This window comes from Rhipicephalus microplus, chromosome 7, assembly GCF_043290135.1.
Source record: "Rhipicephalus microplus isolate Deutch F79 chromosome 7, USDA_Rmic, whole genome shotgun sequence".
NCBI classification, from domain to species: Eukaryota; Metazoa; Arthropoda; class Arachnida; order Ixodida; family Ixodidae; genus Rhipicephalus; species Rhipicephalus microplus.
Genome location: NC_134706.1, coordinates 32,872,374 through 32,891,576, shown reverse-complemented (window position 1 = coordinate 32,891,576; position 19,203 = coordinate 32,872,374). Strand labels below are relative to the sequence as shown.

Below are 19,203 nucleotides of genomic sequence, written 5' to 3'. Positions count from 1 at the left end.
GGGTGCACGTTAAAGAACCCTAGGTGGTCGAAATTGCCGGAGCCCTCCACTACGGCGTCGCTCATAATCATATGGTGGTTTTGGGACGTTAAACGCCACATGTCAATCAATCAATATTTGGTTCTAGCGTGCAGCTTTTTTGCAGTTAGTTACTAAGCACGGTGCAGTACCAAGTCATAGGCGCGCGCTTTGTCTGTTGCCCGGATAAACTGACGGCGCAGATGATAATGTGTTGTGCTATCATATACTTGTTTGATGTGTTCATCAAGTGGATTTTTGCATAAATGTTTTCATTTTTTGTTCTGCAAGTGTTCAGTTTCGGTTTTGTGGAGCGAGACGGAGCTCTGAGCTCCGTCTCGCTTAAAACCGTTCTACTTAAAACGTGACGCTCTTTTTTTTTTTTTTTTTTGCTTTGGCAGGGTGCCGTTTAGCGGTGCCTATATATAGTTCACAAGGAAAAATTATTCTGCATTATTCAGGTAGACTATCTGCTGAAGCGTTTGCGCAACCGACAAAACGGCTAGGGAAACAAGCTGATCCTACTAGGTACTTACAAAGCAGTTCCCCAGAGCAACGGAGGAAGGAACCTTCCTCCGTGCCCAGAGCAGTATTAGCGAATCACGTGGTGCGGCCACGTGGTTTTGCATATGGCATATTGGCGGTTCATCACCGAAAAAGCGCGCGCGCGCGCCTTCAAATAAAATTGCCGATCATTTGGCACGTGTGGTTCTCTCTCACACAGACAAGAAAACTGTTGAAGATTCTAGACCATGATCTCGTTACAAATGTTACTCAAGATCTCTGTTAGGCAATGTTTCTAATGTGCCCCCGAGCGGTGCACTACTTTTCCTTGTTTATTCACGAATGCTGGACGAGCCGTGTAAAGTAACACCAGCTGCAATGTGCGACATTTATCGTTTCAGCGCGCGATCGGACCAGTAAATGTTCAGGCGCGGCGCTGTCTTCACCGAGACGATATTAGATACGTATTACGTGAAACGTCACGTGGGTGGTGGTACCACAAAACTTGTTCCCTCGAGAAAGTTTTCCGGGGACCCAGTTTTCCGCACGCGTACGTAATAGCTTGCAGCTCCGTGCCGCCGCACCGTCCCAAACCGGTCAGCAGTAGACATACTTTTCGTTAGCTCAAATTGTCGGGTTCGTTGTACCGCGTCGACCCGGGCGGACCACTAACTTTAGGCAGCAGAGAAAACGCCGCCGCCGCACATCGGGTTCAATCTGGTACACGCCGGTTCGGGCGTCTTCTTCCCCTTCTCTCATCCGCATACGTCAAATCGTCACTTGTTGGTCGCCTTTCTGCGTACCACGGACGGACGGAGTGTCAACATCCTCGTTTCAAGAGCGTAGCCAAGTTTTGCGGCGATGTCGGCTGGAGGCGATGCATCATCGGTCCCGACCCTAAACCGTAAGTTAATCCACGTTTGCACGAACTGCGAACACATTCCGTGCCATCGCTAGCAAGCGGACAGTCGAGAGACTAAAAAGTGTTCGTGCATGTGCTAGCAGTGGCCGCTGGTGCGTTAGTCGCCTTGACACAATAACAAATTTCAGTATATGCAAATGACAAGTACACGTGCGTACGTCAATTTTCGCGCCCCTCGGCGCTCGAGTAATAGCCACACGTCGCCGTACAATTGTCGCATCAGCTGAGTGCAGCCGTCTCACTTTCAATCAATGTGTTCGTGGTGGACATATATCGCCCAAACTGGATTCCTACCCGCCACTACTGTGGTCTAGCGGTTATGGCGCTCGAATGCCGACCTGAAGGTCGCGGGGTCGAATCCCGACCGCGGCATTTTCAATGGAAGTGAATGTTCTGTTCTTAGATCGAGGTGCACCTCACGTGGTCGAAATTTGCGGAGCCCTCCACTACGGCGTCGTGCTTTTCGGGTGTTGCGCAGAGCGCTGTATCGAACGTACTAGCTAGATGTGGCGCGCGTGTTGCGCCTCCTTCAAAGATTACGGTAGATAAACAGGGAAGAAAGCGCTTCGTCATTACTCATCGCGACTTATGTATGCGCCCGCCTCTCTTTGCGGGCTCCTTTTTCTTCGTCGCTGCAGAGATAAGCGTTATCGGGCGCTCGCATACAAGCGCGAGCCCTTCATTGCGACGCGCGCCGGCTGATAGCGGAGATATCGGCTGTCTGGCACACGCGCCAGCTCTCGCGTTGACGTATGTGAGGCGACCGTCTTGCGTATGTGGTTTCGCCTTGGGCGTCCCGTGAGGAGAAGGCTTTCCCCCTTTCGTAAGACGAGCTCCAAGCCGGCTATTGTGGCCTTGACTTTCGCGCTCAGCACAGCCATACAAGCGTACCGCTGAGCGCGTCATCGGCTCATGTTTACGAGTTCTCAAAAAAACGAAGCCTTAGTTTTTTTTATGAAAAAATAAGACATCTGCACTTAATTCGCTCACTCGCGTGCACCGTTGACATACTCGGGAAGCTGTAGACATTCGGTTCATGTACCATCCCCGTCCACTTATACTTGTCATCAGTGAATAAATAGTCCTTTTCTTTATTGCCAGAAATGTACAAATTTACATTGAACTGCATCTCTTAGCTGAGTGGTTTAAGAATTTGAGTCGTTGCACCGAAACTTTTGAGTCGGTTAGTCGTTATCAATACACCAGCATACTTGCCGCCCACATTTCCTTGTTACTAAACTTGCTAAACTAAACCGCATCAAGCTTTGTCACGACCTAGTTTTCGATTAACAGCTAACAGGATCATTTCAAATAACTATAAAAGTAGTGAAACTGTGGCTTAATTTCACTGTTAAACCCATCAATGATTTCCTGGAACTATTTTGCTTTAAAAGATATACTTGCGTTTTGAAGCTTTGGCTGTACTCTTATGTTCAACTATAAAGCTGTCTTTTTGCATTATTTTTCAGTGGAAGTTGAGTGTTGACATTAAGCTTCTACAACTGCAGGTGTATCAAGCACAGATACCATGCACTAGAAAGACAAGACTGTTAACTCCACAATAGAAGCACCCTTATCAGGCCTCCACAGCAACAGTTATAATATATCTACTTTATTCATACAATATGGGCATTCATTACTGCAGGCCTCTTTAATATACACCATTTACTACCCTAATCTTGTAATCTTTCACATGGATTCGTTTAAAGCTTACCACAGTAAACGCACACGTAAACAGCTCGGGAAGACGAAACTGCCCCTTTTCGGTCCTGAAGTTGTAGCCATCTTATCAGGCCATGGCGCACGCCCCTGATAAGGGTCAGGCCAGACAGAACCACTTATCAGAGCAAGCGCGAAACCGTCCAGCCCTCGACCTCTGGGTTGTTGGAAGTCATTCGGTGTTCCTGCTTGCTCCTGTGAAGTAGTCTGTGGAACTTTTCCTGTTCACGTTTCACCGTTTTTGAGGTGTCATTCTTTGGTCTATATAATATTTATGAGAATACCAGGTATGTATGCCTTGATTGTTAAGTTTTTTTTTATTTCGTGTGTGTAGCCAGTGGTAAGGCTGTAGATCTTTTTTTTATTGTTGCAGTACTTTGTCTGCAGTCTCTCATTCACTTGCTTTTTCAGATAGAACATTTGTTGCCACAGCTCCTGGGGGTAGCTTTAAGAGTGGCAAAGATACAATGCCGCATGCATGAACGCTTAGACACCTCTTCTTGCGTGCTGCTGTTCAGTTGGGTTGCGATTCTCTCGGCCTATCTTTTTAAAGTGTTTCTGAAACTCTTGTGAAGTTAACACTATGTGTCGGCTAGCATTCAAGTTTTTGATTTACATTCTATCGCCTGCACGTAATAGAACCGTGCATAGGCTTCCTACTTCAGCGTGGTCCCCACAGCGTGCCGGTTTCCCCACTTGACGGTCTCTACCAGCTGTAACTTTGGCAAGTCATTGTTTGGCTCCCGGTTGAGTGTTTTTCCACACGTCCTTATCATTGCATGCTGTGCAACTTCTATTCTTGGGTTGCCACCCTGATTTCGCAGTCTTCTGGCTTCTCATTTCTTGAATGCCTGCGGCATTCTTTTGGTATCTTGAGTTGTAATTTTTCGTGATAATTAGATCACCACTTGAGAACAGGCCCAGTCGTGAAGGATGTTTATGCTAAGTCTCATGATATAGTGAAGGTCCTTCTCAAGGAAGAATGCCAGGCTTGTAAATTGCATGTTGTGCTTCCAGTGCACAAATAAGATTTCACATTCATTTGGAATGTGTGCACAGTGGCCAGTGATTCAATTTAAGATATTACATACTACTATTAATCTAGCACAAAAAACTTGTAAATTTGGAAGCCATGTCTGCGTGATGGACGTTTGACATGAAATTACCCTTGCACACGAGCATTTTACCATTCCCTGTCGCGTGGCTCATTAGGCAGATGCTGCAGTTATCAATTCTTGCTTTTTCTTAGGCTTTAGTGTAAAAGTATGCGACTATTGCAGTTGGTAAATGGTTTCCATAGTTAAATCTGTCGAATGTTCATCTGGTCAGGTGTCTCAGCGAAAAAACAAACAAACTTGGTTCTTAAAGTTATTCAAGGACTGAATGGATTGCTCACTGGCATTGTTGACATTGTATCAAACAATATATTTCTTTTTTCCTGAATGAAGTGAGTCAGCATTCCTGTTCCTCTTGTCTTCTTGTAAGAAGTTACACGACGGCTTTTCGGCATTTTCTTCCGCTGTAAACATCGTCATTCTTCTCTTTTCCCGTCTCTTGCACGTATCGTAGGAAAAAATTACTTCTTACAAATGTTTTAAAGTGCTTTTAGTTTCCCACTGCAATGAATTTTGACACTGGGTACTGAAGGAAAAAAGATGTCCAAACATAAGATATGTTTTGCAGAGTCGCTTCCCTCAGTACTTGAGTTGGCCTAGGTAGTGACCAGAAACCTCGTGAGAAGTGCTCGCCATTTAAAAATCTTGGACCCATGGAGTGTACAAGCAATCTTTAAAATATCCAACGCCCGTCTTTGTCGACGTCTTGCGTTGGTGGCATCGGCGTTCTTTTTTGATTCACGTGTGCACTTATTTGCCCCCGCAGATTCGGCCATGGAGCCTGGATTTATGCAGCAGCCTTTAGAGCAGTGTGATGAAGAGCTTCATCAACTCGTCCTGAAGGAAAAGCAGCGGCAGATGCGCGGTCTCGAGATGATTGCCTCCGAGAACTTCACCAGTTTGGCGGTTACCCAGTGCCTCGGCACATGCCTCACCAACAAGTACTCGGAGGGATACCCCGGCCAGAGGTAAAGCCATGCCTCTTTATTCATTGTAGGGGCTTCTGATCAATGATTTTCGACCAAACCGGTTGAAAACTTGGGTAGGGCCAGAATTTAACTGCATATTTGAACGCACTCCAAAAAGGAATTGAGTATTTGAGGAATGTTTCTGCCGCATAAATTTAAGTCGTCTACCTCGCATACTTTTCTAATGTTATCACCGGTCTCTGTGCACTTTCTGCTCTCGAAGGGCGTGTTGATATCGGCGTGACATAGCATTCTTGATAGGATAGTGGCGAGGGCCGAGTTTTCCATAAAGGAACTGCAAGCAATCCAACTGACGATTGTAGTTGTGTTGCAGAGATTTTCCCCAAACGCTCGATTATTTTCACGAAGTGTACTTTTTAAATATTGAATGAGTGTACATTTTTTATGTCTCTACAAAATGGCGTTTTTATTTCTAGTACCCGTAATTTTTAGTATTGTGCACACAAACAGATTATTTTGAACAAGCAAGCAGATCATTAATTTGCAAAGGTGTCACCCAGAAAGTGCAAACGCTAATCAAACAGCTGCTAAAGTTTGGCTTTCCGGAGTAATGTCGCTGGGACATTACGTAGGCTGTGCTCTCAGAGGACGAAAATTGCAGTCCTTTTGCGCCATTTTGTTGGTCATTTGGGCCTGTTCGTCATTTGGATATATATTCATATTTACAAAAATAATGGCAATTGGATTCGAAAAATAGGGATTGCTTTATTCATTATCAAGTTTTTAAATTCTTGCACACGCCTATTTGAATGCTTGTTTACCTTTATTCCTTGCTTGTTTAGTAAGACGAATTGGTAGTGAGACATTGGCAGTCAAAAAAATGCAGATATCAAATAAATGAGTGCAGCTTTATGTGGTTCTGTATGCTATTAAGAAACAGGGCACATTTAAAGTGTTTTTCTGTGCAATAATCACGAAAATGGTTTGAGTTCCTCTGCTTGAAAACTCGCCACTTTCCTATCAAAGAAGCTACCATCATGCTGATACATCACTCAAGGCGTGAGCGTTGGGCGTGCAAGGGATGATGCGAGAAAAGACGTCGACCCGTCAAGTGTGTCCGTTCTTTTTTACATGTAGCTTGGCTAAGGGCTTGACAAGTTTGTACTTGCTCAATGAGTCATTAAACCAGAGATGAATATGTGCACAGAGTCTTGCACCGACAAGAACTGGTGAAGAAGGCCTACGGAATTATCCTTATTGAAAGTGAGCCCTGTGCATATGTGTTCTCCAGTTCTTGCCTGCTCCGCTGTTCTTGCATTCATTCTCGCTCTAGTAATGCATTAGTATTGCTTTAGTGCCTTAAGGTTCCCAGTAGCTGTAATAACACCAGCGGTCTGTTTTCGCCGTTCTTTAGTTTTCAGATCGACATTTGCTATACCTAATAATAATAATAATAATAATAATAATAATAATAATAATAATAATAATAATAATGATAATAACACCTTCTATTTCTTCAAATAAAACAGTACATATGACTAGGCCTGCCAAAGCCAATTGGTGGCTTGAGTGGCAGAGCCTGGCAGACAGCAAAACAAACCGGACGCGTTACAAGTTTGTATTTCATGGCCTAAGAGGGATGATAGGACAAAAAACAACGTGCATATAAGATTAGAAACAACAGGGCAATACAAGCAATAGTTACAAGCATTATAATGCTCATCTGCATTACTGACCAGTTTGTTAATGCTCCCATAAGTATATAGCAATGCTGATTCTTCAAAGTTACAATTCCGTACATTCTGTATAACTCAACTAAGTGATGTTCTGTACTATTGAACTGTGAGAATTCTTGACGATCCATTACAATGTCTTCTATAGTCTCTGGATTTTCTTTTTCCGACTAACATCGGAATATCGTTGCAGGTATTACGGTGGCAACGAGTTCATCGATGAGATCGAGATCCTCTGCCAGAAGAGGGCCCTGCAGGCGTACCGACTGGACCCAGAGCTCTGGGGTGTCAACGTGCAGCCCTACTCGGGGTCGCCGGCCAACTTTGCCGTCTACACGGGCGTCGTCGAGCCGCACGGTCGCATCATGGGCCTGGACCTGCCCGACGGCGGTCACCTGACCCACGGCTTCTTCACCGACAAGAAGAAGATCTCGGCGACGTCCATCTTTTTCGAGTCGATGCCCTACAAGGTGAACCCGCAGACGGGGCTCATCGATTACGACAAGCTGCAGCAGACGGCCGCACTGTTCAAGCCCAAGCTCATCATCGCTGGTGCGTCGTTTGATTGAACTTTGTTATATTCCTGTGACAACACAAATAAGTCTAGTTAAAAGAAAAGTGGAGGCTCAAAGGAGTAACAGATCACTTTGCCAAGCAGTCATCTAATGACCACGTTATTGTAGTGAATTATCTCGCAAATCAATAGCTGCTCGTATCTTTGAAAATTACTCGTATCTGTTGAAAGTGAGTGTAGTTGCAGGGATTTGTGGTGTACTTTCAGCGCATTCTCATCTCTACGGGCATGCTGGAAGCTACGCACGGAAAGACGGCAAGCGAGAAAGTACTAATGTCGGCGCACTGCGTGACCTTCAGCATGTGACGAAGCATGATCGCTCTCAGCTTTTGTGACCTCTGCGCCTAAGTGTGGCTCTCTCTGTAATGCCAGCAGACTATGGAGCGTAGCACTGGCGTGTGGCAGCACCCCACGGCAAAAAGCAGATCTGTTTCAAATCCAACTCTTGGTGTATGTCAGCTATGTGACAATAGCGTGCCCTCCATTCTGCTGTTCTATGTCGAACAGCGAGCACTGGCAGCTCTGAAGCAAGTGAAGATGTGCCTCTGTGTGAAAAGATGGCACCTGATAAAAAATGACGAGTTTGTACCCCTCTGGTAAGCTATCCTTGCTGCGCACGAATGTGCGAATTGGCTGAGATGTTCGTAGCAGCGTCTGCTATCTGCAAAATGCGTTTTCTTACCGATACCAAGGGGCAGTTCATGACAACTCTAAGGTGATGAGAAGATGAAGAAGGAAAGTCACTCGAGCCATGGTTACGACAAAAGGACTCGTCTTCATCAGGGCAGCTTTAATGAAGACAAGACCCCTTGCTGAAACTTAGGCTTCAGTAGCATTCTTCATGTGATGACTTCCCATTTCTATGGTAAGAAAATTAAGCCCTAGAAAAACTCGCTGTTTGTAAACTTCAGAAAAGTAGAAGGGGCTCAGCAGTACTTTTTAAAAATTGTCCGGGGGTCTTGTCAATCTGTCAATGTGTGGCAAATGTATTTGCACTGCATACACCAGAGAATATGTGTTTTAACATCGAAAACTGTCAGAAGTTGCTTGCTGTTTCTTTTGCGAAGTTGTCAGAAACGCAACATTTGTTACTGAATGTGCGTTGGCCTTGACTCTCTGCCATTAAAAAAAAAAATTATCGGTGAGACTTCTGACTGAAATGCTGATGTGCAGGTGTGAGCTGTTATCCTCGCCACCTGGACTACAAGCGGTTCCGCGAGATCGCCAACGAGAACAACTCGTTGCTCATGGCCGACATGGCTCACGTCAGTGGCCTGGTGGCCGCACAGGTAGCTCCCAACCCTTTTGAATACTGCGACATTGTCACGACCACCACGCACAAGACGCTACGGGGACCTCGGGCAGGGCTCATCTTTTTCCGTAAAGGTAGGATGTCAAGTTGTCCTTTGATTTGTTCAGCTTTTCACTCATTTTTTTGCGCCGTACATCGCAAAATGAGGTGCTGGGAAGTTTCTAAAAAAAAAAGAAAGTAAGGCGTCTTCGCTCTCTCGAAAGATAAAATAAATGAAGCTTGCTGTGTGCACGCCCGATTTTGTTTCATTCTGTCCTTCTTTGTTCTTTCTTTCGTATTACACAATGCCCCATCAAAACTTTTTTCTTTCCTCCACATACTTAGCAGTGCGACATGACTATTGCAACAGGAAAGACAGTCACGCATTCTGCTCCGAAATGCAACAATGAAAGGCATGACAAATGTGGCAACGTGAAATGACTAGTAGCTTCGATAAAAGATCAGTTGCCATATCAATAACGGCTGATTGCCAACGAACCCACGGTCGAGAGAGAATCATACTGAAAAGCTGTGCATCCAAATACCTCCTAGACTTGTGCACCTTTGAGGGCCTATTTGCATAGATGCGGCGTTGTCATGTTCGTGCGAATTATTCCAACGTCAGCTGTGAAATCTGTACGTCTTGGAAGATTCGCTTGAATAAAAACCGAAACTGTTGCAATGAGCTTTGTCACCACCGTATCCACTTCCTTTCCCAGTGCCCTCATTTTGCTGTGGTTGTCAACTCGTGAAGCTCATCTTGCGCGAAGATCTCACTGTTACAGGGACCGATGTTACCTTATGAACTCATTCTAGTCACATCCACTGTGGTCTTTGTGCAACAAATTCTGTGGTTGAAAGTTGATATAACAAAGTGATGACAGCGCTCGAGTTATTTTGTAAAACCAGGAAGTTTGTAAAATCGAGAAATGTACTTTTCAGTCCTACAAAACCTAAAATTGTAATGTAGTGACACCCAAAAGGTATTGCACCATCTTACGTGCCTGTGCGTGTGAAAAGATCATGACAGAAGGTCATGGCTCCATGACCATGCCTCCATGACACAAGCCTCCCATGCCTTGACAATGCAGATGAGGGAGGCTATCACAGGAAGCAATGGCACGCCACCGGTATGTGGAGACTGTAACGAATGCAGTGATTGCACGATAAGGCAGAGGAAGAAAGAGTCAAGGAGGCAATGAGTGTCATCTGTCACATAAAGCATTAAACAACAAAAACAACCACCACATTTCTGTGGGAGCATGCACACAGACAATAAACAACCACTCCCCCTAGCGATCTGCAGCACGACCTCTGAAGAGAAGTCGCTGCTGCGGTAGATACACTACAAAGCACTTGTCTCGCGGCTTATGGAGACAAAGGCGTCGAAGAGATATTCGCACTCAATCATATCTCCACAGTGTTATCGTCACAACTGTTTGCCGCTTCTTTTCACCCTACACATTTTTTGAAACTCGCGATTTTAATACCTATACGTTTTACCCGCCTTGATTGGGAGGAATTTTGGCCGGTATACAGTCGGTCGCCATATCGATTGCCCACATCTTTTGTCTAATGTACTGATGCTTGTTGGCCATCACGTGCCCTTCGCGCCGTATTCCCTTTAGCGGCCACATGTACAATTCTACACATAAATTTTGGAGGAGCTTCACGCAGCACGTGTTTCTTCGAATGGCTTGCAATGCAGTGCGCACATCAGTACAGGCTTTCCAAGTGGACAACTAGCAATCGTTGAGCTTCATTCTGCTCCACACTGCTGGAAAGAATCCCTTTGCTGGAAACACTACCATGTTCGACGAACGTTCAGTGGGCTGTGTTCCAAAACCAACTTCAACGGTTTTTTTTCCCCTCGAAATGAATACATTCGTAGAACAAACTATGCATGCATTTTGGACCCGAGATTTGATTATATATGTGCACTAATTGAAGCTGAGTAATTGCAGGATAATTACATGCTTAATTATGTAACAATTAACTTAATTAGTTAAACTTGCTCGAAACACCGCATTCCTTCATTTTAATTCTTGGAATGTAATGCTGAGTGCCTTGGAATCACGTCGTGTGGATTCGACTCATTTGCAGACAGTGCATCATTATTCACGCCCGAAGGGGATATATATTCTCTAGTGCCTGTTTGTACTTTTGAAAAGCACTGTGAGTAGGGTAGGGCTAATTCCAGTGGGTTAGCGAGTAGAAAAATTAAAGTAGAATCATTACTTTACTTTGGCTTCATTTTCATGCAACACATTGCTGCCTTTACCCAGGTGTCCAGTCTGTAACAAAGACAGGCACAAAGATTATGTACGACCTGGAAGAGAAGATCAAGCAGGCTGTCTTCCCGGGTCTCCAGGGTGGGCCACACAACAACGTCATTGCAGGTATGTGCACCTAATGTTATTTCCACAATACGTAGTTAAGAATTTAAGTGCTTCGTTTTTTTTTTATAAGCAGTTTTAAGTGCCTCAACAAAATATTCAGGAAAGCTCGAAAAATCTTTCAAATTTCTTTGTAATCCGTTTTTTTTTTTGTATCTATTGAGAAGCCTTGTAAACTTGTGGGAGATTGTTTTCAAACTCTTTCTCGATTTTTGGGACTCTCTCAAGCTCGCCACACGTAATTCGTTACGCACTGCTGCATGCATAAACTTTGGCACCCTCATTGCTTCATTCTCCAGCTGCGGTGTTAATTGGAAAAGTGACCTTTGTGGGGCACTTCATGATGGAGGTGTAGCGCAAGGCTGTACTCTCGCATGGGCAATATATGTAGGTAGCAATTAGATTCAGTACCCGAGTTTTGAACATCGAGGCTCAAACACGTTGTAATGTTTTGGTTTGTATTTCAATTTACCCAACAGCTGCTACAAGATTGAATCGTGCACCCCTGTTTATCTCCCAACTGATGGAACTCCTGTTAATTGGAACATAATTTGCTGGTCTCTTCAGGTTCTATTCAACGAGAGTGTACTGAAGCTTGTATAAAGTTGAAATACGAATGACTGACTTTTTTTTTTTTTTGCTTCAGGCATCGCGGCTGCGCTCAAGCAAGCCAGCACACCCGAGTTCAAGGCCTACCAGGAGCAAGTAGTCAAGAATGCCAGGACACTTGCAAAAGAATTGCAGGACCGTGGCTACACCTGTGTTTCAGGTTTGTGATCACACTACCGACCATCGTGACGCTGTTACCAAAAGGAAATCGTATCTGCATACCAAATAAGGCAGAAGTTCAGGAGGAGATGGAAACCTGAAAAAAGTCAAAAGTTCTTGAACATGGGGTGTTGTTCAAGCAAACATTTTGACAAGCCATGTGTTCTCGTAAACTGCATTTGCAGCCTTGAAAAATACAATAACTGTTTGTGAAAACGTTGGCTTTAGCGATACATATTCCATGTTTGAAAGGTTTTCATCCACAGTGTACCAAAATTTTACATGACGTTTAGGAAGCCGAGACTCTCGCTACAATTTCTCCGGTGTCTTGCTCCAGCTATACTCTCGAAAGTCTCCTATTTATAAACAAATGTCTGAATTGGAAGAATTCAAGCATGTTTATGGGCAGTAGTATTTAAAAAAGAGGCAATATTTGCATCGAACTCACTGAAAAAGTAACTGTCACGCTTCTTCTTATGTTGTTGTGGTTTCAAGTACTTAATGCTGCTTGTGTATTGTACTTAAGAGTGAGTAGTTACCATTTGTAAAGTGTGTATGTATTGCAATTATGAAACGTACATTTTATTTGCCAAATGATAATATGGTGGCACTCTTAAATGTTTACTTTAAGTACTGAAATACTGTGTGCTTCGGTAGTTTCTCGCACCACTTGGTTTTCGTCCTCAGCTGACGCATTTGGGCCAGATACATTTCTTTGTAGTGTGTGGTTGTCGTGAAACATGGTGCTATGATATCGGATAAGTAGAGAGTTGGTTTAAAAACTAAACGCAGAACATTAGTGTATGGTTGCTGACATGAAACCGATACAACCAGGTCTTTGCCATTATTTTTCATGTGTGGGTCAGCCAACTACATGGCAAAAAGTTTTACATGGTTTAAATGTAAGAGTAGGTAGTTATTCTAACAGTTTGTCCTAGTTTAGGTATCAGCCTAGCAACACACTGTACAAAAAAAAGTGAAAAAAAATGTTAAGATGCTCTCACATACAAAAACAACAAAGTATGCACAAATACAAGAAAATATAGATGACTTGCAAGCTGATTAGAAACTCTGCGTGAAACGGCGTGCAGATACCAGTTAGAAACGTGCTGCCCTAGTTTTTCCTGCTTGGAAAGCACTTTAGGCCATTATCTACCTTCTTGTATCAGATCTTGGGGTTTCCTACACCCTATATCTCGTTGTGCAATCTTTGAGGCTTGCATGTGGACCGATAATGAAAGGTGCTGTAGAACTTCCTCGTTATCTGGAGCCAGGGGGTCATTTAGTTGTTTATCATGCACTGCCAGCTATGCAAACCTGTCTCAGTCCTTTCCGTGTTTGCCCACACTGTTAGCTTTGCTCTTTGCATGTGGGGCAAGCACTGATGGCAGAATACATAGATAAGCATTTATGTACATGAGACTGTTGGCGCTGCTACCCCTATAACACTGAAGGCCTAATAGTCACTCTTTCGACCTCTCTATTAACTTAGCGTGTATCTGCACAATGCAATTGTCTTCTATGAGATGATTGCTTATGGGGAGACATTAAGGCCGTTCTTACATGTCTTTGCACATTTGGTTTTCTTTACTTTGTTCCTATCTTAACACGGTGGTGGGCGAAAAATGATAGCACCAAGGGAGATGTATTTCCATGTTTAGAAGCATGGTTAAAATATGAACAAATCAGCCCATTTTGGCTGGTACATTTCTTTTCAGCATTCTCTGTATATCTTGATGCTTCCCAAAAGAGGATGGAAACTTCCACTTTTTTGCTTAATTTTTTGTCTTCAACCACTGCAATAGTGCAATAGTTGCATTTTTTTCTGGTGGTATAACGTTCTTGCAAAGGCACCTTTGATCACAAATTTATGCAACCTGACAACAGTTGGCTGCAATCAGTGCTTCAAAGCCATCTGCATGTGGGCAGGTGTTCGCTCTACAATATTTACTATTAATATTTAGCGAATTCTTAGAGTAGTTTTGACCCACGTAGCCTTGGGCACTGACGCTTACCGATGTAGATATCGACAACTGGACCTCATGGCAACCGTGATTGTCAATTGGGACCTAGACATTAGATTTAATTTGGGCTTGAATCATACACAAGCAAGCCCACGTGACATCCAGTGTGTGCATATTATGTTTTTCAGAAGGAGTCCTCAAACTTAAACTTGTTGGTTACCTGATTTCTGTACAATATAGAAATAGCTAGAGCAAATGCAGGAATGGTGTAAAGTGTAGGAATTCTTTTTTATTTTTTCAGTGGTTTATTTTGTGGTCCTTCTGGCTCTCGCTGAGGTAGCCTGGGCTGCATTTCTAGCCAATGAGCCATTCAGTCCATTGTTTTGGAATGCCTGAATTTGGTGTAACGCGCCGCCTAAAGACTGACTTATGCAAAGTTTTACCGTGGGAGACTCAAGGTTACTTCTATACTGGCTTTCCTGTGCTTCCCACAGTTATTGTTAAAGTTGTTCACTTAATATTCGGAGCATGCCTCGCAGCCTAGCACCCAGTTGCTCAGTGCCGTTTCTGTGCATTACAGAATAGTAGGTACATATTTCATGTACTTCAAAACAAAGCCAAGAGATTGCTGGCTGAATTTCTCGCAAGCAGTCTAATATTTTATGCTTATTATCATTGAATCATCTGCATACAGTGTACTCCAAATCAACCTCATTTCTCTCCATAAATTTCTACTGCCAAAAATAAAACCTGAATTTGCTCAAAGCCTAGCGTCAGTATATTCCTGGATTCTGTCTGCAGCAGTTATTAATAAGATTGCTTAATGCTTAACCATAACAGTAACCTTAACGGAATGACTGCTAATGACAAAGACGACAATTGTCATGTAATAAATATAGTTATGTGTAAATTTTTCTTTGTGTTTTTGTGGCATACTATGCATTGTGCTTAAAAAGCTTCTAGATACTTGTTCCTACAGGTTTTTCTGTCCCCCCTTTCTTGTGCGTTGTGCCAGTGCACAACATTGCAGCGATGGGGGGGCATGTGCCCAGCTACAATACAACAGTTTGTTGACACCCTTTCATTGGCATGGCACTGCGGTGTTACAGCAGTGGTTTAACAACAGTATAACAAGTTAGCTGTAGCAAATTAACTGTACGTTTACGTGTGTGTCCTTACACATGCATTCGCACATCGTCGCCTGTTGCAGGAGGCACGGACAACCACTTAGTCTGGGTCGACCTACGACCCACGGGCCTCAACGGGCCCCGCGCGGAGCGTGTGCTCGAGCTCATGTCCATCGCCTGCAACAAGAACACGGTGCCGGGCGACAAGAGTGCGTTGAACCCCGGCGGCATCAGGCTGGGCACCCCCGCTCTCACCACGCGTGGCCTAAAGGAGCAGGACATCGTGAAGGTGGCAGAGTTCATTCACAGAGGTGGGTGCACTCATCGCCGTTTTCATTGTTTACAAACGGCAACCACAGAATTTTCCACGGTGTCGCCCAGAGGGAAATGTGGTCTGCGCGGGTTTTGCCGAGGAATGTGGCTTGACTGCCGACCCAAAGGTCGTGGGATCGAATCTCGGCTACGGCGGCCGCATTTTTGATAGAGGTGAAAGCACTAGAAACCCTCTGTACTTGTATTAAGGCGCCTGTTCGAGAACTTAAGGTGGTTGTAATTTATATAGCCCTCAAATAAGGCTTTCCTCGTAATCGTATTGGGGTTTGGGGATGTAAAAGCTGAACAATTAGTACGTTATCATTAGAGCTGTGTGAATAGCACAGTTTTGGGTGAAAAGCAAAGTCAAATATTGAAAAGTGAGTGTGAATCGAATAGAATACTCTTGGAATATTTTTCGAATATTTTTCTAATGCTTCGAAGTGACATTGCAAGGAAAAAAAAGTTACGATGCAACATGGCAGTGTTTCTTTTGACTATGTTCAGGAAGTCCTGGCATGGTGGTATTTGATATTTGTCTTATCAAAATGGGCCAATGCTGAGGCCAAATTGTATTTATGTGCAGAATTTAGTGTGACTGAAGTGTTGCCGTTGCCGACAACACTTGACGCTTGAAGGGCAAAGATGCTATTTCCTCATCCTCTCCTCCTCTTCCAACTTCTGTGGAAGCCCTGCTGATGTGGCAGAAAAGGTTGCGCTCCCTTCATGTCCACAGTTCCAAATCTGCCTCGTAGACATAAATATATATAGGACCATCCCAAAATTTCGATGCTAAAAATCTTCTGTGTCCAAGTTTTTGGACTTTCTGCCCAAATTTCAGGTCCTAAACAGTGTTAGCAGAGCCCCTACCTCCGCCATATCTATCATCTCCATGTTGGAACCAGTGTTTTCTTTAGTCATTACATTTGCAATCTTAGCAAGGCCTGAAGGACAGCTTTGCCGCAATACGAGTATGATGTGGAGAAGATTGCCGAGTATCAGAAGGGGATTTTCCAACCGGTCGTTAGTGTTTGAATAGTAAGGTTCCAGTGTGAATAGAATCAAATAGCAAATAGTTCGAAGAATACTCCATATTTTGAACATTTTCTCGCCCCTAATTATTTTTAAAAAACTTGTCGCGCTGGAATTGATGCCATTTACCGGCAAGGCCTATGTTGACTGGTGTAAATAAGGCTTGGATTAAGACAATTTGCTCCTGGCATGCAAATAAGGCATGCTTTTAATGAAACCTTCGGAAATAGATCTCATCAAAGTGCATTACATTTTACAATGAAGGTTTACTTATCCTAAGGGTATAATTAGCAGTGAAATGAGCAAACAGACTACAAACCATCGCACCGAAAATGGCGACCTCGTCACTTGTTTATACACTGGTTGATACTTCTTGCGTTTGATAAGGCTGTGCATGCGAGTGGAAATTCACTGAGTTCAAGGGGCCCTGCAACACTCCAACATTTTCAAAAAACACCTCCGATCAATAGTCGGGGCTCTTCAGAACAGGCGAGTCTAACGTTATAGCACAGTATGCTTCCTGGCATTTACTGTTAATTTTGAAAGTCAGTTAGAACATTTTTCTTTTTTTCTACAAAATATGCTATATAGTCAAATGACTGCGCTATATACCCAAATTTGTAGCCATTGGCTTATTCGAGCATCAAGACTTGCCATGGCCACCACAGGAAACCATCATATGACCACATGCACTCACGATTCCATTGAAAGCATGCTGCGTTTTCAAAGGAAAAGATATATATGAACTTCTCAAGGTTATGACGCACGTGTGACTTAATTTTTTTTTGCCATACCTCCCTGCCTAGCTTTCAGCGCACTCGTTTGACCAAGAGGAGACAAAACGGATTTCCGTGACTCCAGTCGTACTTTGCATATTTTTGCGGTGGTCGATTCATGAGGCAACAAATTCCTTTCGTGAGGCCATTTGATGGTTACTCGGTGAAGTGTTACTGGGCGTCTAAATAAAACTTGGCTTTTTTGTAATGCTAAAAAAAAAAGTGTGCTTCTTGCATGCTGTCGTAATGCAAGATTACTAGTTGTGATGTTGCCAGCCCAAAACGTTTTGGAGATGTCCGGACTTTTCGAGAATTCCAAACCGAATCTGACGCATTCATACATTCCCACGCATCCGACAGTTTCGGGCTCCCGATTTCCCTTTAGGTAACGGTAAGAAACTCCAGGGAGGTTAGGCAGCAGGTGAATGTCCAGCTTGCTACCTGGCACTGTGGAAGGGTAGCTAGAAGACAGCTGAACGGACAAGTTGGCGATTTACACAGAACAAAAGCAATGCAAGAACAGTGGCAAACAAAAATAAATATGTGTTGGTAGTCCGATTCTGTTTGCTTTTGTCCTTGTGTTATTTTCAAAGTGTACATTGGGCGTTTACGCACCTATGAATTAGTCGATCTGTGCATCCTTGTCTACTTGCCCGTCCGTCTGTAGACATCGTATGGCTGACGGCAGGGCGATTGTTTTGTTGGCGCGCTTTTCAGCGATAGTTGTCAGTGTAACGTTTGCATAATGGAGGGATTGTTGTGGGACAAGCATGACAGCACCGTGTTTTGGCAAGTGGGTCAATGATGACGAAAAATTTTTGCGTTGTGCGTTTGTTTCTTTTGCTTCTTTTCTCAGGGTTGACCTTCGCCCTGGAGGTCAAGGCCAACTCGGGGCCGACGCTGAAGGAGTTCAAGGCGAAGCTCGAGACAGATCCCGTCTACGTGGAGCGGTTAAATCGGCTACGCGAGGAGGTGGAAGCCTTCGCACTCACTTTCTTCATGCCCGGCTACCAGGACATCTGAACGCTGACGAAAACGTTCGTCGAGCGACGCATCCTCGCTCCGACTTTACCCGTCCGTGTTCTTATTACTCTTCTCTTTTGTGTCGAGGGCACTTCGAAATTGTCGTTGTACAGTAGGGTTGCAAGACAGTACTGCCAAGCCCTGCTGCGCAGTTCAACTTGTTTCCCTGTACATATTCGCATCCTCGTTCGGTGAATACCACAAGATTTATATATTTTTACATCTCCTGTTGAATTTACATGTGCACTCGCATATAAGTTAAACATCGGATTCGTTCACTCACAAAAGCCAATACCTCAGTTATATGGCTCCAATGTACAGCAATGCGGAAAGCTGCCGGAATGATTTTAAACGAATTCTCAACGTTTCTTTTCAATTGCCCTTAAACGGCACAGCGAAACCTTAGGGGTGGCATGGTAATTATCACTCATGCCATTCCATGCTCACTGAATGTGCCTCATTGTGCATGAGAAAGAGAGTGCACATTGAAAAAGTTTATTTCTGCTACGAAATGAAATAAATACGTCTATTTTTTATTCCATACATTAGTGTCTGGACGAGTGCTGACCTTTGGTTTTTCACTTCTGCATCTTTAAAGCTTGCTATATTTAGTCGCATAAAGAACCCACTCGCATAATGAATGCAACCCCACATTGGTTCTTGAAAAAAAAAAAAAGTTTAATGTATCTGTTCATGTTATTTTGGTGTGTTAGCCAATGTCATTGATGATCGAAACAATGGTTAATCATGCTATCAATAAATGATGCAATTAAAGTCAAGTATAATTTAACAATCGTGCTAAACAGTTGCGAGCAGCGGGAGCGCGGACGTGTGGGCCGAAATTAAAAGTCGCAACTGTTGCGGCATAGCGCCATCTGTCAACTGTAAAAAAAAACCATTTTCCGTATAGCGCCACGCAAGCACAGCGGCACGAAAACAGAGCAAAAAAACAGCGCAACCGCACTAACGGCGCAACGTGCACCCGCAACATCCCATGTGC

At 43.9% G+C, this 19,203-nt stretch overlaps 1 protein-coding gene across 2 annotated transcripts; it reads left to right on the top strand.

Annotated features, from left to right (window-relative positions):
* Window positions 1–980: 980 nt before the first annotated feature.
* Shmt (serine hydroxymethyl transferase) lies at window positions 981–18,746 on the top strand. Of its 2 annotated transcripts, none has more exons than XM_075868958.1 (8): window positions 981–1,426; window positions 5,045–5,246; window positions 7,134–7,492; window positions 8,688–8,900; window positions 11,091–11,204; window positions 11,848–11,970; window positions 15,144–15,371; window positions 18,037–18,746. In XM_075868958.1, the coding sequence occupies exons 1-8, from the start codon at window positions 1,384–1,386 to the stop codon at window positions 18,201–18,203; spliced, it is 1,449 nt and encodes a 482-aa protein (XP_075725073.1). In that variant the 5' UTR covers window positions 981–1,383; the 3' UTR covers window positions 18,204–18,746. The 2 variants fall into 2 exon arrangements, with proteins under 2 accessions (XP_075725073.1, XP_037287303.2); XM_037431406.2 differs by lacking the exon at window positions 981–1,426 and adding an exon at window positions 3,293–3,450.
* Window positions 18,747–19,203: the final 457 nt, after the last annotated feature.

Bases quoted from the DNA above. Each gene is read 5' to 3' on its own strand.
- Shmt (XM_075868958.1), top strand. From the start codon at position 1,384: ATGTCGGCTGGAGGCGATGCATCATCGGTCCCGACCCTAAACC. The intron at 5,247-7,133 runs GTAAAGCCATGC...ATATCGTTGCAG, and splicing joins GAGGGATACCCCGGCCAGAG to GTATTACGGTGGCAACGAGT. The intron at 8,901-11,090 runs GTAGGATGTCAA...GCCTTTACCCAG, and splicing joins GCTCATCTTTTTCCGTAAAG to GTGTCCAGTCTGTAACAAAG.